Here is a 16,937-nt window from a genome sequence, read left to right as displayed (position 1 = left end):
TCCCATGTGATGAAAGGAAGAGCAAAGAAAGAAACAAGCTGCACAAGTTCACGCGCATGCAGTGCATGTTGTGGATTTAATATCCTGGCTCTTTACGCGACTCGACCACTTCCTCTCCCCCTTTTCCCCTCAAACACTTCAAACAGCCATCTAGTTCTTCAGCAGCCTGTAACAAACGCATTACAACCCACTGCTCGTTCACCACATAGTGAATTCGCTAATAGCATCTATTAAATTATTAATCCTCTGTAGTTTCCATGCTCCTGTTAATGCTGTTATTTGTGGCACTGCAAGTCTGAAATCTGGGTATTTTCGTTCTTGTGTTTTTGAAAGCTTTCAACTTTCTCATGTCCTCCTCGGTTATTGAACTTACACACTTTATTCTGCGTCCTCCTCCCTCCATCCTACTGTACACGGTGCGTGTACAGTGGTGCACTTCACACTCCTCCTTTTTGTCCCTAGTGCACTGCCACCTGTCTCTTTCTACACAAGGCACCAGGATGTAGGTGGAAGGGTGTAGATGTGAATGATGGACTGAGTTAGATGAGTGAGAGGTGTATTTGTCCTCTTCAGGACACAGTGGGATCTAAGCCAGAGACTAAGAGGATTGCAGAAGGGCCCAGGCTTTTCTATCAAAGGCATTTAACACAGGTCACTATAACCTGCATCCCTGCTGCTGCTGCTGCTGCAGGAACGTGCAAAAGCATGTATGCATGTAAAATAAAATGGATAAAATGGACCCTGGGCTCAGATTTGTGACTACAGCGCACTTTGGACGGTGCAATAGCCTCAGAAGATTTTTTTTAAAAACAAACAGCCACTTCCTAAACATGTAATTTTTCCTTAGTCTTTAATAATGTTGCACAGCCTTCTCTAGGCATCCTAGTTTAAATAGCTGACCGACAGTTGACACACCCAAGACGGGAGGGTGATGGGTCAGTATCTAGGGGTTAAATCCTTGAAAACCTGACCCGTCACTCATCTCATTAGCAATTATATGACTAAGGAGCTCATTGTAGCCTAACAGAGTGGAAACAGTCAGCGTTTTGCTGGCTGTGGGACAGATTACAAGCGCTGTTTTGTTTTGTGCATGAAGAGCACCATCTGCTGGGCCACAACTGTGCCAGATTCAGATAAGAGGAGGGGCTGTTATACTCCAGTATGTTCATTCATCTTCTGTAACCGCTTATTCCTGTTAAGGGTTGCGGGGTCTGCTGGAGCCTATCCCTATTAATATCAAGTTATTTTTCAGAATAAGGTTTTACATACAAAATGCATATGATGCTTGTGAAAAACAGCCAACAGTATATGATCAGTTAAAATAGCTCTACCTTTCATCAAGCAGTGATGAAAGGTTAAAGTTAAAGTGTCCAACAGCTCCAACAGCTCAAGGGACTTCCTAAGGGGTTGCACCGGCACTTTCAGAAAACAGTGTAAATTGTAATATCTAGAAGTAACATTTAAATGCAACCAATCCATAACATTAAGCCTTTTCTTGAATACTTATTTTGTATAGGGAGACTAGAGGCAATAGTAACACACTCAGTTCCTCAAATCAGAGAACAAGAAAGCGTGAAAAGGTTTATTGTACACATCCTGAGAAGGATTCTCTCACCTCCTGTGCAATAAGAGAAGTAACACTTCATCTTGGACTTAGTTGTAGAAAACGATTTTGAGTAATGAAAGCTACTTTTGGGTGTTGGAGCATTTCTTCTTCTGCTGCCAAATATTTTAATGCCTCTTTATGAGTTTATCATATCATATAATCACGTTTTAATGCTACTGTAAACATGTCTATCTTCATTTTAGTTAAACATTGATTAAATACGGTTCTGATCAATGTATTTGACTAAAACATACTTTGAAATAAATTGGTATAATTAAGATCAATAAGGAAATGTACATCTTCTGCCAAAATAAATAAAATACACTTTTGCTTCGAGTGCATACACTTCCTAACATCACTGGCTACTACAACAGTTGTGCTTTTATTTGAGATTCTGTGGGTGCAAGTGATTTTTTTATTTATTTTTCCCCCCACAAAGACGTCTCTTGTTACACTCAGACTTCTTGAATTAAATTGAATGGTCTTGCCCTTGCAAGTGGAAACATACAGTATTAATTGTATTGTGATGATGAGTGCATTCTATGTCTCTGAGTTAAGAGGGGAAATGCAGAGAAAGTGTTACACTTGACCCCCTACAGTAGTTAAACTGTAAACACTGTGGCCTCAGTCCTGCTTTGCTAATGGCTTCGTTTAGGTCATGACAATCAAACTAATTAGAAATGGAGATGAAGATCTAAAGAGCATAGTGGACATTCCTGTGGGCTCTGGTGTGTGTGGGCGGTTGTCCGCTTCCTGTTTTGACGCACGTCGTCACGTCGTGCCCCTGCAGTGCCTGGTGGTGCCCTGTGTCAGCGTCTCCTCAGAGTGCTCTGCGGTAAGGATTCACCCAGAAGATGAGAGATATCAGGAAGGCCAAACGCGTGTGAAAATGCATTTGTTTGGGTTTTTTTTTTGTAATGCATTAATTTCAAGGTGTTCGTAATTGTTGGTCCAGTCGGCTGGAGTTCATCTTTATTGATTCTGGACAAAGCTGTAAAGTTCAGGTGAAGAGGAGCGCTTCCAGCAGCGGCTGCAGGAGAACAGCGCCATCTAGTGGCTTCATCGGTTAAAGAATCTCCCTGAGAGTTAAAACTTTGTAGGATAGTTGTTTCAATGTCCCAAGTAGGCCTGAGCTTTGTGATTATGTAGTTGTGGGTCTTCTGTGGCTGCTTTATTTATATTAATGATAAATAACCACAAAGAAGCGAGTGTTTGGACTTCAGTGGAGCAGAAAATGAAGCCTGCCGCCAGCGGCGCTGCAGATCCTTCATCACCGTCAACAACAACATCAGCAGACAATAACTCAGGGAGGAGGAGGCTGCATCGGGCTCCCTCGCCGGCTACAGCCCAGGAAGGGCCAACTGATCGAGCTGTCAGACACCCAGCCAGGCCAAGATCTGCACTCTGTGCGGGAAGAAGCAGAAACGCTTGGGCGAGGGAGGCGCTGAGGTCCGCCGACGGAAGGGAGAGGGAGCCCGAGAGCCGCGGAGGAGCAGCTGTTCACCCGGATGGTGCTGAGGCTGATCTCGTCTCGTCAAACAGGGCGGATGCTGTCGGGGAAGACCCCACGGATTCATCAGCACCGGCCCGTCGCTCCGCTCTGCGCTTACCCTGCTTTAAAGGCGAGTCCAAGCCGCGTTTGCTCCCCGGCAGAGACTCGCCCCTGAGAGAAAAGGAGAAGAAAGCCGCAGAGGGAGGCGGACACGGGCAGAGGAGCGGCGCGTCTGCGGGCTGCGGACCGGGCCTCGGGTTGGGTTTGTGGAGAGGAGGATGCTTACAGGCTGAACTGATCCACTTCCATCTGCAGAAGAGACTGAGGAGGAGCGGTGCGAAGATGCAAACCAAAGCCGAAAACATGGGCGCAGAGGAGGCCGCGCAGGGCGAGACGGAGCCGGCGGCCGAAGCGACAGAGGCGGGGTCCGTGACACAGCAGGACCAGGCCCTGGAAGACGAGATAGAGAGGCTGCTGGAGGAAAATGAAGACCTTAAGGTTTGACAGCTTTATTTGAACGTTAATTCGTCCCCTGCCGTCAGGTAGGAATCATTGAAAACGCTGTAGACAATCATAAAGCATGACATCTAAGCGGAAATGTAGGCCAGATACAAAAGAAGTCGACATCAGCTCTATCATATGAGGATCACAGGAAATGTCTGTATTTATTTAATCATCTTTATTTTTGAATGCATCTTGTCGTTGCAGTGTCAGTACTGACCTGAAAGTGATCATCAATCAATCAGTTTATTCACAGAACAAAAACCTAAAACCCAAACTGAAAAAAAAACAGAGGCCAGAGAAGACTAATTGGTTATTGATTATTCTTGTATTGATCCTATAAGATCAATAATATCTTGTGTTCAATGGGGACTACAAGCAGAGGCAGCAGATTGCACTGCATGCATGTACCATGTTGGCAGCTGCAGGAAATGTCAGTGGAATATATTCTGGCAAAATAAAAACATCATGTAGCTGACATCCAGATATGCCAATATACTTGTACAGATATGACTACATGTCTCTGGAATACTCCACAAAAAAAAAAAACACTGTTCCTTGTGGCTCTGGAACTGTGACACATCCGGTAACGCTTGCTCTGATTCATCTAGTGTGAGATAGAAGAAATGAGGACCGAGATGGACGAGATGCGAGACACTTTCTACGAGGAGGACACATGCCAGCTGCAGGAGATGAGGCGTGAGTTAGAGAGAGCCAATAAAAACTGCCGGATCCTGCAGTATCGTCTGCGGAAGGCTGAGAGGAAGAGGCTGCGCTACGCCCAGACGGGAGAAATCGATGAAGAGCTGCTCAGGAGTCTGGAGCAGGACCTGAAGGTAGAAGGGGGGGGGCTGGCAGAGAAGCTGCTGTGTGTGTCTATTATAGTGTTGTGTTTTTATGGTTACTCTTCAGCATTTAATTGCTACATAAATAGCTTTTATTAAGCTATTTGGTTATTTGAAAAGGCTAGAGCGCGCGAAACGAGCTTTAAAAGTAAAGGTGTGATGCAAAGATTACCAGAGCCGACAAGAAATAAATGGATGCCACCTCCATTGTCACTTAAACTACTCTACAATTATCACAGGTAGCAAAGGATGTGTCCGTGAGGCTGCACCACGAGCTGGAGAAAGTGGAGGAGAAACGCACCAAGACGGAGGAGGAGAACGAAAAGCTGAGGCAGAAACTCATAGAGGTGGAAGTGACCAAACAAGCCCTGCAGAACGAACTAGACAAAACCAAAGAGGTAAGCAAACACTGGGCCACATGCATCCACATCCACCACTAATGAGCACATATGAACCTTACCACGTCCACACATACATGATCATGTGTAAAGAAAAATCCAATTCACTGTCCTCTAACAGTCTCAAAAGAGAAGAGGAAGCAAGGACATCCAGAAGACTGACAAGAAAGCTGCACAGACTCCCACAGAGGTAAGATGCTGCCAAAATAAACACGTGATTTCATATCTTATTATTTCATTTGTATTATTTTTGTTTCGTTTTGCATAAATAATTACATTGTCCAAAGGGATCTGGGGAATTGTTGGGAAGTAGCTCTCTGAGTAATATCTGCTGTCTTGTGTGTTCATCCCAGCTATAGTTCTTTTGTAACCTATTTCTGAGAGGTTTTACTGTGAATAAATATTAATAAAATAGTTCTGATGTTATGTTCCCATGTCATGTCATGATGTCTAGGTTTTACTTCGGCCTGCAAAGTGTATTAAAATGCTGGGGGTTTGCAGAGCTCCATCAATTACGGTAGACTTAGTGAATGTCAGAAATCCTCTCGATCTAATGAGAGAGAACGTTCTGGCTCAGGCAGCCTATGGTTCAAAATCTTCTCTTCGCTTTAATCTTAAATCCTCCCGTCGTCAGTTTCTGCTTGAGAGCACATGGGTGCTCTTGTTGAACTCTGGAGTGTATGCACTATTTATGTTCCAGGAGGACAACGAGGACCTGAAGTGCCAGCTAGCCTTCATCAAAGAGGAAGCTGTGCTAATGAGGAAGAAGACAGCCAAGATTGACAAGGAGAAGGACCGTCTAGAGCAAGAGCTGCAGAAGTACCGCTCCTTCTATGGAGAACTGGACAGCACCCATCCTAAAGGGGAGGCTGGGGGTCCGCCCACCACTCGTGAGTCAGAACTCAAGCTGCGACTTCGCCTGGTGGAGGAGGAGGCCAACATCCTGGGGAGGAAGATAGTCGAGTTGGAGGTAAGAACTAACCAGTGTGGTATTTGCTAGAGTGGATGTCGATGTGATTTTTGAACCGACGACTCCTCTTTCCACGCAGGTCGAGAACCGTGGCCTGAGGGCCGAGCTCGACGACCTCCGCGGTGAGGGAGAGGGTACCGGAAGCTCTGGCGGTGGAGCAATGGGCGGGGCGGGCGGGGGGCGAGGTCTGGGGGATGATCTGACGGAGCTCAGACAGCAGCTGCAGCTGGTGGAGGACGAGGCAGAGCTCCTGAGGAGAAACCTCGCTGACGCCGAGGACCAGAACAAGAGGGTGACCGGCGAGCTCAACAAGCTGCGCTTCAAGGCCGGCACCCACGAGGGAAGTGCCAGGCACGGAGGAGGAGGTACAGGTGCAGGGATTGATGGAGCCAAGGTAGAAGCCCTGCAGGAGGAGCTGAAAGCTGCAAGGCTACAGATCAATGATCTAAGTGGCAAGGTATGAAAGGTGGATAGATTATTTTGCATTTCAAGACCCTTCTGCAAGGATCATAATGCTATGGTGACATGCTAACATTGACTGCGCTAAGATGTTTTTTTTTATGAAGGCCTATTTCTATTAATACGTGTAAAAGTTAGCATATTTAGCATGTTCACTACATAAAGTGTGTCATCACGCTAATATTTGGAAATTAGCATAAAACAAAAAAATACACTTGTTTGCATAAATACATTGTCTTAAGAAACTAGCAACCAAAAAATGCATCAAGCAGAGAATCAAGAACATCAACCTCATGATGTGGCTAGAATAAAAGTGAAAGAAACGAAGTTAAATGGATTGATCATTTGAGGATCTTAAATGTCTCTAGAAAACGATCAAAACCAATCCTGTCTCAGTGCCGCCTCTCTCTTTCCCTTCAGGTGATGCAGCTGCAGTATGAGAACCGCGTGCTCCTCTCCAACATGCAGCGCTATGACCTGGCCTCCCATCTCTCCCTGCGGCCCAGCCCGCGGGACAGCGACGCAGAGAGCGATGCCGGCGGAGCGACGAGCGGCCGCCGCGAGAGCGACGAGGACTCCACCTCCTCCCGCCTGCTCCCGCCTCACCGCAAACGCGAGGGCCCCGTCGGTGGGGAAAGTGACTCGGATGAGGTGAGAAACAATAACGGCAGCAGCCGATGCCTGACGCCCACGCGGGGGCTGTACAGCCCCACTGGGCCAGAGGGCGCCGCATCCTCCGCCCTGGCCCGCTTCCTGCCTGGTGGCCGGTGCAGCCTGCGCGACAGGCAGCAGATGATTGACATCCGCGTAGAAGCGGAGAGGCTTGTTCGCACCATCGACAGGCTCATCGCTGACACCGCCACCATCATCTCCGAAGCGAGGGTCTACGTTACCAATGGCGACTTAATGTTTGGCAGAGGAGGCGAGGAAGGCAGTGAGGAGGACGGGAGCAGGATCAGGGAACATGAGCTGTTGTATCGCATTAACGCCCAGATGAAGGCCTTCAGAAAAGAACTGCAGACCTTCATAGACCGACTGGAAGTGCCAAGGCTTGAGGACAGAGAGACAGAGGAGCCGCTGTCGGTGAGAGAATGATTCAGTGTTTGAGTTTCATGGTGGTCTGTAAAATGTCCCAAACCGTTAATGCTGATTCTGCTTTTTCCCTGTTCCTCACTTAATCCAACCTCATGTTTTTCATCTGTTCTGGTTTGTCATACCTCCCATCTTTCCCCCAGATGTTCCAGCCCATCATTTTGCTCATCCTCATTCTCGTGCTATTCTCATCCCTCTCTTATGCCACCATCTTTAAACTAGTCTTCCTCTTTACCCTTTTCTTTGTTCTGTGATGTATGCCTCCCTTAATTTACATCACCCCTTGTTTGTTTTTGCTCTGTTGATTTTTATTTTCTCCCCAACCCGTCATCATTTGTTGCCAAGGTAACCAAAAGCACAGAAAAAGCTCAGCACTTGCCAAGGCTGCACTCACATTCAAGGGAGTGTGGCTAGCTTCGACACTGGAGACTACATGATCACAAAACATCACTGTCTGCATCAGTCACTCAAGAAGGTGAGTCCCAGTGTTTCTGTGCTGTAAGAAAGACTGAACTGAATACTGCAGTTGTATTTAATGTGGATTAAAGCGAGAAACAAGCCGAGTCTAACACTTTTGTTTCATAACGGACCACGCTGTTCACATAACTGGTGTATGAGATCATCACTGCATCCCTGCATTTGTGTTAAAACAGCTCTAGTGGAAATGTAATTAGAATTCAGGTTGATTTCTCCAGTACATTTAAAGAAAATGAATTGTTGTTTTGCCCTGCGATGGACTGGCGACCTGTCCAGGGTGTACCCCTGCCTTTCGCCCGATGACAGCTGGGATAGGCTCCAGCAGACCCCCGTGACCCTTAACAGGACTAAACGGGTATAGAAGATGAATGAATGAATGAATGAATTGTTGTTTTAAACTGTCAAGTCAAGCCAAGTATTAGTAGAGAAAGCCTTGCTGCACGGCATATCAACAAAAAGACTAACATCACACAATATTTGTTCCGTGTTTGAACATTTTAGGATGTGTGTTAGGTAGCTTTGACTGTAGATGTTCATTTTTCACCTTTGGAACAATAACAGTGGCTCTAAGGGATATTTCAGTATCTTTCGGGAGCACAGATATTCGCTTTGATGCTGAGGGGTTGACAACAAGATCGATACCACTGTTATGCCTGTATGCTAAATCTGAAGCCAGAGAAAGCAGTTTATAATTAGCTATGTTTAGCAAATGCCCCATGTGTGTGCTAAATGATTCATATTTAGTCGACATATGAGGGGTATCACCTAATCTAACTTAATCTAAGAACAAAGATTAGCATATATCTCAAAATATATCTCCCATTCCGTTAGAGTGGCAGTCTGAAATATTTCAGCCCTGGTTGATGTGGTGACACCTACTGGTAGCAACAGAAAATGCGGTTTAAAATCACAGAACTGTGATGGCAGCAAACCAAAACATTATTTTTTTCCCAGTAAGTCAAGTAATAGTTGGCCTTTCCCATCATTTGATTTGATTTTATGCTGCACACGACATGATAGTTGGTTACCTTGCTGAGAAGTTGGAGGTGTGCATCCTGTCGTCTGCAGCTCCTCATCTAACAGATCACCGTGGCTGCTCCTTCTTCTTTACACCTTGTAGTATTCCACCTGGTCTGCTGTAAAAATAAATATAAGAAAACAGAAGTTATTGTATTTTTGATAAGCAGTAAAGGGGAATTACCATTTTTTACAAACTGGACCTTATTTCTGGCATAAAATATGATCGTTTACTCACCCATATAACTTTGGTGTCATTTGGAGCCGTTCGGAAGATATTTAGATCCAGCGGAGCACCGCGTATATCCATATAGTGGGAGTGACTGGGGCACCGAAACGCAGCCTCTAAATAAAGCATTATCTGCCGCGAAACTCGTTCATTTCACCAATATTTTGTTGTGATACGCTAGTGCTATTCCCCGTTGAGTCCGGAGTTACCTGTTATCTAATCGCGGACGTGCAACGGTTTGTTTTTCTTTGGCCAGCTGTTCTCTCTTACAGGTAAACAAGCCGACCGTCGCGGGTGCGCGCGGCGCTCAGAGATGACGTCATCCAGGTCAGAAGTCCCCGGATGATGATAACAAGTAACTCCAGACTCAACGGGGAATAGCACTAGCGTATCATAACAAAATATTGGTGAAATGAACAAGTTTCGCGGCAGATAATGCGTTATTTAGAGGCTGCGTTTCGGTGCCCCAGTCACTCCCACTATATGGATATACGCGGCGCTCCACTGGATCTAAATATCTTCCGAACGACTCCAAATGACACCAAAGTTATATGGGTGAGTAAACAATCGTATTTTATACCAGAAATAAGGTCCAGGTTGTAAAAAAACGGTAATTCCCCTTTAACAGTAAGTGACAAAAATCACTGGCATGTCCTGTGCGTACTCCATAATGAAATGCAGTGAAATGCTTTTATTGGGAAGCTGCAAGCATAGGAAATCAGCATTATCAGTAACCGATGAACGTATCAGCTTTTGTTAGATGATGATTAATTATCATCCTGCATTCAGATATCTTTTTATAGAGATGCATTAGCAGTAACATAATACAGCATTTTTTTCAGAATGTCACCACAAACACCCGTTTCATAATAATACACATATATAAATACTGTAATACTTTCATCATTGTGTTGGAAGCTCAGTCACCTCTGTTTCCTCATTTGGTGATGGACAGTGACTTAGAGACATTTATTTAAAGGGACTGGCTCTTCAAGCCGGTATTAGAGCAGAACTGAACTGAACTGATGTGGCTGAATGTCCTGAAAAGCCCAAAACAGATCTTTGAGGTGACATTCTGTGGTCACACATAATATACAGATTACTGTAAAATACTGTGATTTAAAAAAAAAAATGAAGCCCCAGTGTAAACATGTCCACAGACTTTAGAAAGTGATGCAACACTTTTTGTAACCTCAGTCACCTCCCATGCTGCTTTACGTCCCGGTTTAACCTTGCTGCCGAATATATTTTCTCTTGTAACCAGCTGTGGCAGCAGTGACCCCTTCTTTGTTTTTCAGAACAACACTTGCCTCACCACCATGCTGTTGTCATCTCACTGTAATGTGAGGATAAAATTTGTTTGTATGCCTCTCCTTAGCTCCTGCTGGGTTTGTCAAAGTTATTAGGGAACACAGCAGGTGGAGGAACGACTCCAATGATCCTGCTTCAAACTGAAAGGAATTCTGGTCATCATGTCAAGTGCCAAGTGTCAGTTCTTGTCTGGGGGCCGCAAAATTCCCACCAGGGCCCCTGATTAGGGACAGGCATTAGCAATTGATGGCGTGGCAGATGAACAGTAGCAACTGTCCTCAGACGTCACAGCAGCAGGATGAGTCACAGGTTCAGGTTACTCCCGAACACTGTATGTGAGATTTCACATATTTTGCTCCTTTGCACAATTTGAAGGATAAGGATTATCATTTTCCAGTATATGCCCTTACAATGTCAAAGGCTGACATCATGTGAAGTTGACCACGAATTACATTTAAATGACTCAAAAACTTGACAAACATGCCAGGTATGTACCTGCCAGTGTCTTTTCCGTGACTCTCTTCAATAAAGATATTATTGACTGTGACACGTTATTACTCATTGTGTCACCCACACCCATTTGGCATCCCTTGGAAAAATGATTTGCAGTGGGGCATGGTCACAAGACAAAATCTGCCCAAGCCTCCTAAAGCAGAGTAGCAACAGAGAAGCCTATTGGCCAAGAGAAAGCAGCAGCTGAAATAGCTATGTAAACACTTTCCCTCTCTCCGTGAGCCCCAATAATTATAGCCAGGACGCTGGTGACGACAGTTGTCCCATCGAGACTTCAAATGCTGGAATAAATTTGACATTATGATATTTGAGCCTGGCTCCGATGGCGCGCCCACGTAAACACTGGGGAGCAGTATAAAGACAGGGTACCCCGGCTGGAACAGAAGTTGTTTACCCTTTAGCTGCGGACTTAACCTCGACAACTATAGGAGACTGGGGGCCCTTTAAATCCAACCTGCGGGGCTTTACGTAACAGGGCAGAGGAAAAACGAGGAGGAAGCGCCGGAGAGAGGGGATTTAACACAGAGAGCAGAGCGAGCAGCACGCAGGGACTAGAGCAGGCTGAGGATTTAAACTGGAGGCCAGAGAAAACTTAACTGTAGATCCAGGTAAGAAGAAATGCAGCTTTCTTCTTGTTTAATTCCATTTGGGATGATTTAATTTTAAAATTTAAATACAAATATTGATAAAATTAAGACAACTGGAGTGGTAAAACTTGAGTCATCTGCTGTGATTTTTCAAAATTTTTGTATTTTATTTGGTCAGGGTGTATTTGTTTTTTTATTTCTTTGCTTGTGTCTCTGACATGCATTCACTCCCTCCGTCCCTCTCCCATGTCAACAGTTTACTATGCATAGTTACAAGATTATTAATATCTGTACTCTTACATCACAGGTGGGAGGGAAGTGGCTGGTACATTCGGGCACTTTCGGCAAGGATATTTGTAATGCTGAATGATGGCAACAACAACAACAAAGCCTCGCTGTTTTCATTTATTCAAGGGGAGGCTGCAACGCCTCCTATTAGGACACTGCCCATCAGCTTTTTATAAATGTTCTACTGGCAGACTTGAATGTATCTCAGATAAGACACAGCAAAGAGTGGAAATCAGCATTAGTAGCCGAGACATTCTGGTTTACAGAACTGGCGTGCTCCACTGTGTCAGATTCTAAGAAATTGAGCACCCCACTGCATGCTTGAGATTTCTTTCTTCCCGTGTTGCGAGGGGCCGTGCTGGAGGTCAAAGTGACCAAGAGTCTAAACACTTGCCGCGGTGCTGTCATGCAGTATTCTTGTCCACACGTGCATGTAAGCCACTGCATAGGTAGGCTTACATGCCTGTGAATTTTGGAGAAGAATGTCAAAGTAGATGGGTCATAAATATCTGACCAGTCTGAGGGCAGAAAGCAGCCAGTGGAACAAGTTACTTAAGCAGGCTAGACAAGAATATGAGGTTATAAAGGTTTAGCCTGCTATGATTTAACTATCAGGCTTCATTGCGTCAGTGGTGCTGTTTAATTCTGCTTGAGTTCTCGGTCAAAGGTTAGAAACAAAAGCCAGATTTTGGGCCTAATTAAACAACAACCAAAAAAGGTAAAAGTTTGATTTTCCGTGCTTAGAATAGCACCCATTAACAAGCCTTGTTTTCCATGTACTTGATTCTTTCAGTGTTTCCGTGCCATCGGCCTTTCCGTCCCCCCGCTGGCAACCCCGCGGTGACCCCTGACAGAAAAGTGAAACAGGAGAAAGGGGAGACCGCCTTTTAAAAAAGACCTCTGGGTATCGAACGCCGTGTGTCATGGCAGCCATCGATCTGGAGCTGGGGCTGGAGCGAAACGGTCGGGGCTGGGGACAAGAGAGGCCAGAGCTGATGGACAACTTCGACTCGGAGATGCAGGAGTGGGAGGACCAACTGCAGGACATCCAGAGGAAAATCGAAGAGGTACTTTTTTTTTTTAATCAAAGCACTTAACTGTGTTGGGACTAGGCAGTTAGCTTAATTTCCAGAAATCAACATCTAAAGCTGAAACTTTGCCCTGATTTAATACTACACCTACTAATCTATTAATATAGAAGAAAAAAATCAGAATCATGTGTTGGTGGCTGATTCTGATTATGCTCATAGTTTCGTTGGTGGTCCTCAGAGTGTGTGTTCATGCTCCATAATTAATTGCTAGCAGCACATGGGCTGGCTCAACCTCGTGGCCTTGTTGGAGCAACCATACAGACAAATGTTAACAAGCTAATTAAACTGTAATGTGCTGACAGACATGCACACACACACACAGTTTCTCCCTCCCTCGCTCACACACACACACACACACACAGGGTCTGAAAGTGGATACTAAAGGAAGTATTAAAGGTTGCAAAGGGAAACAGATGCTTTGCAAAGCGAGTTAACATGTGTTGATCGTAAATAAAGCCTGCGCTGTGATTTTGGGATAAGACTTGTTTGATGTGTAAACACAACAGATACCGGAAGGATTAAACAGATTAAAGTCAGCAGGAAGTGCTTAATGTCGTCTTCTCCATTCGTATTCCAGCTGTACAATGAAGTTCAGGCCCGCAGAGGAGCGAACGATCTCACTACTGACAACCAGAAAAATGGCGGCCAGTTGGAGTGTGGCTTGGGGCACCATGGCAATGGTCTTTTTGCGCCCGGCCATCACAGCGAGAACCATCCCGGAGCTATAACTGTGCCACATCACCATGGTAACGGGTGTAACTATAGCCCCAATGGGTACAGCTACCCTGCGAGTCATCAGAATGGCTACGGCTACTGCCACTCTAACGGCGTTTCAGAGATCGGAGACTTGCTACAGGATTATCTGGGCAAGGGGAAACAAATGAGCCGGAAGAGCAATGGAGCACGCCACGTGGTGAGTAAGAAAGCAATTCTTGCGTTTTCTTGTATTTTTCCTTCCTTGTGCCGCATTCTGCTGGCATTTGCACATTTGAAGAAGGCAGACAGGTGGACATGATATGAGTTAAAGCTGGGGTTCTGTCAGGAACGTATTGATTACAGCCTCCCTCAAGCTTGCTTACTTACACTGATGGGAGTTACCAGATCGGAGTTAGTTTCACATTCTTTCCCAAGTCTTGAGTGAGCTGTCAAGAAGAAAGCCAAGATGTTAGAACATTTCCTGGTCCGCATGAAAGGCCATGTGATTTGCCAAAATAAAAGTACAGTAGATGAGAATAGTTTGAGCTGTGCTATATCGAGCGTTGATCGAGGGTCAGTTGAGGTTAAGTTTTGGTAAGGGACAGTAAAGGGAATGTCTCCAGTGATCCTGAAGACGCAGCCATCCATTTAAAGCTTTTTAAATATACCAGGAGCATGCTTCTTTAAATATATATTTCATATTTCTTTCAGCGCTTCAGTGACACAGTCAAGGTGAGCCCGGACATGTCTGCTTACCAGGATGAAATCAGGAAAAGGTCTGGAAATCAAAGGTGAGAGATTCTTTGCTGTATACGCAGCATTTTGCAGAATTAGAAGCATCAAAGCTTCTTTTTTGAGTTTCTGACTGGTTTTAATTTGTATCTTATCCAGTCTTGGTCAAGAGAAGTTTTTGGGCAGTTTTGAGGAGACTGAAAACCGGAAGAACCGGGTGTCTCATATGAAGAGCTCCCCCCGCAGAGAGAGCTCCCCCAACAAAGAAAACACAGGCACAAAGCCGCCTCTCGGACAAAGGGATTCTCCTGCTGTACAAGCACGCTCACAGCACCCAATCACAACGCCCGAATCTCCTGCTCTGGACAGGAAGTTCAGTCCAGGAGTCCTGGGAGACAGGAAGTGCGGCAGCCCCTCTGTTCTTAGGAAGTTTGGGGCCATGCTACAGGAGAACGAGGGCAAAATGCTCACCGAATCAGGGGTGGTGACCCATCAGGGACCGGCCCAGGAGGCAAAGAGCTCCACTCCTGTATGCCAGCGCAGAGCTGTGGGAGCTGCTGCCGGTGCAGGCAGGGTGCCCATGCGTGTGCCTGCCCAGAAATGCCAAGCAGACTGCGACGTGCTGACAGCAGAGATGGAGGTCTTCCAAGAGCGGGGGTTAGTACTAGACTCAAGTAGGCAGAACTACAAGGATCAAAGAGGAGGCTACGGCAACTCTAAAGGGAGCCAACCCAGTCCTCAGCAGTCCCACAGGAGATCACAAGTTGCAGGGAGCCCAAAGATTAGACCCAGGGCTCACAGTGGGGCGGACAGAGAAGCAAGGAAACCTGCACTCCAACATTTGGAGCCCAAAATGGACTACAGGGTCTCAGGTTCTTCTTCTGGAGCTCAGAGGATTCAGAGCGGAGGGTACACAGGACAGGAGTTGCCAGGATGCGGCAGAGTGAGGGATGAAGGACTTATTGAGCTCCTGGACATGCTAGAAATTCAACATGAGTACAGCGCCAGTCCCAGAACCGGATACACAGCTTATCGACAGGAGCCACAGCAGGTAGGTTATTGTCTGCTTCTTTATTTAGCACATGCTCTACAAAAGCAAGCAGTGAAACTAAAGTACAAGGCTGACATGTGTCTTCTTATGTTTGCATCCAGGTTAACCCAGCTGAGTTGTCCCCAGCCAGACCTAAGAAGAGCTTCTCTCGTCCTGCACGACCGGCCAACCAGCGACCTCCTTCCAGATGGGCCAGCCGCACCCCTACTGCCACAATCACTGCCCCGTCAGGCCCAATCTACCGCCCCCCCAGCCCCATGACCAGGACCCCGAGCCCTGCCATGAAGCACCGACCTCTCATTTCCTATTCTCTCCAGACTGAGACCGTCATAATGTGATAGTTGTCCATGAGTGGAGCATGCTCCCTTCCTCTGGGACAACCCTCTCTCTGTGTAAATAGTAAAAGGACGATTCTGCTTTAAGAGTGCGCCAAAGAAATGCAATGTCATCTTGATGCCATGTTCAAATAAAACACATCCACGACATTCTCCAGTGTTGCTGTGACTTCTGAAGTTCTTCTGTGCCCAAACCTGGCCAACACGCCACCATATTGCTTTGTTGCCCTCCTCCCTCTTTATCCATATTCCTCTTTTTGTATTGAAATTCAAGTGTTTTCTGTGTGATTTAGCATGCAGCCCTGGTCTGAGGGTGCATGCTCATGTGTTCAGTTCTCTCGGTTGCCATGTTGAATCAGATTCAGCCTGGCCACCAGTGGGAGTAACTTAAGTTGCAACAATGCTCCCAACAGCAACCTGCTAACTGTCAACAACAGTGTGTTTTACTGTACCATACTGTCATAACATATTTAAGGTGTTCAGATAACAGCTGTGACAAATGATTATTATATGGCTTGAATGTAATATTTTTTTCTTGGTAATAAATATGTTCGTGCTTTGACATGAAGACTCGGTCTCTCTCTCTCTCTCTCTGTGTTGCATTGTCTTGTTTATGATGGCTCAAATTTCAGGATGTTGAGGATTCAGTGCATGTCAAGCTCATGGCTATCTGACACCAGCTGCTCCCTACATGCCAATGGAAGCTCAAGTAGTCTTAGTCATAGCAGATGAGATAATTGGCCACGAGCTGATGTTAAAACATAACAGTTTACAGAATGTCTTGTAAAAGTGGTGATTTTTGAGCCTCTTATGACGCGGTGCTTCAATTTTCTGGCTTTAACACAAACAAACCACTTGTCATAAAGGCCGTGCGGTGCGCTTCATTAACACTACATTACAAGAGCAGTTATGTTACCGATCGTTATCAGGGTATCCAGTGTGCGGCACAGGCACGGATCGCTTTCCCAGCTCTGTGTTTCTCGCCTCATAAGACAACATCAACAACCTGTGGCCTCCCTGACACCTCCTCCTCTGTGCTGACGGAGGAAACACACTTTCACACACTCTCAAGATCGCACAAGTAAATGCAAAGAAGAAAGGGTCCGTGGAGCATACTGTACATATCTCACAGTTTTGACATAAAGCAAGCACCTTTTTTCCAGCATGCACACGCGTGTGCGCTCTGCCATACGTTCATACCTTGGCAGAGGTAACCAGAGTGTGAAATGTCATGTATGGCTTGAGGC

The 16,937-nt window shown here is 45.8% G+C and overlaps 3 protein-coding genes across 3 annotated transcripts; all 3 read left to right on the top strand.

The window, feature by feature from the left end:
• Positions 1 to 2,840: 2,840 nt before the first annotated feature.
• On the top strand, positions 2,841 to 7,617 carry LOC311499047 (microtubule cross-linking factor 3-like; the record flags this gene model as incomplete). Its single annotated transcript, XM_084559879.1, has 8 exons — positions 2,841 to 3,596; positions 4,211 to 4,435; positions 4,684 to 4,842; positions 4,964 to 5,032; positions 5,543 to 5,812; positions 5,892 to 6,269; positions 6,692 to 7,354; positions 7,507 to 7,617. The coding sequence occupies 8 exons, from the start codon at positions 2,841 to 2,843 to the stop codon at positions 7,615 to 7,617; spliced, it is 2,631 nt and encodes an 876-aa protein (XP_084416005.1).
• A 3,199-nt stretch (positions 7,618 to 10,816) lies between these two features.
• On the top strand, positions 10,817 to 14,792 carry LOC311499873 (uncharacterized protein KIAA0408-like; the record flags this gene model as incomplete). The annotated part of the gene is made up of 6 exons (XM_084561009.1): positions 10,817 to 11,518; positions 12,579 to 12,852; positions 13,454 to 13,789; positions 14,284 to 14,363; positions 14,464 to 14,740; positions 14,784 to 14,792. Exons 2-6 carry the CDS (start codon positions 12,709 to 12,711, stop codon positions 14,790 to 14,792), a joined length of 846 nt encoding a protein of 281 aa, XP_084417135.1. The 5' UTR covers positions 10,817 to 11,518; positions 12,579 to 12,708.
• A 91-nt stretch (positions 14,793 to 14,883) lies between these two features.
• Positions 14,884 to 16,500, top strand: LOC311499904 (uncharacterized protein). Its single transcript, XM_084561043.1, has 2 exons — positions 14,884 to 15,355; positions 15,457 to 16,500. Exons 1-2 carry the CDS (start codon positions 14,885 to 14,887, stop codon positions 15,691 to 15,693), a joined length of 708 nt encoding a protein of 235 aa, XP_084417169.1. The 5' UTR covers position 14,884; the 3' UTR covers positions 15,694 to 16,500.
• Positions 16,501 to 16,937: the final 437 nt, after the last annotated feature.

Source organism: Chelon labrosus (assembly GCF_963514085.1).
Source record: "Chelon labrosus genome assembly, chromosome: 14".
NCBI lineage: Eukaryota > Metazoa > Chordata > Actinopteri > Mugiliformes > Mugilidae > Chelon > Chelon labrosus.
Note: the sequence above shows the minus strand (reverse complement) of the source record. Positions and strands in the feature narration are given on the sequence as shown.

What these genes read in the sequence shown, in the direction of transcription:
- LOC311499904 (XM_084561043.1), top strand. Translation starts at nt 14,885, where the DNA reads ATGCGTGTGCCTGCCCAGAAATGCCAAGCAGACTGCGACGTGCTGACA. An exon ending in ATCGACAGGAGCCACAGCAG is followed by an intron (nt 15,356 to 15,456) that starts GTAGGTTATTGT and finishes GTTTGCATCCAG; the next exon opens with GTTAACCCAGCTGAGTTGTC.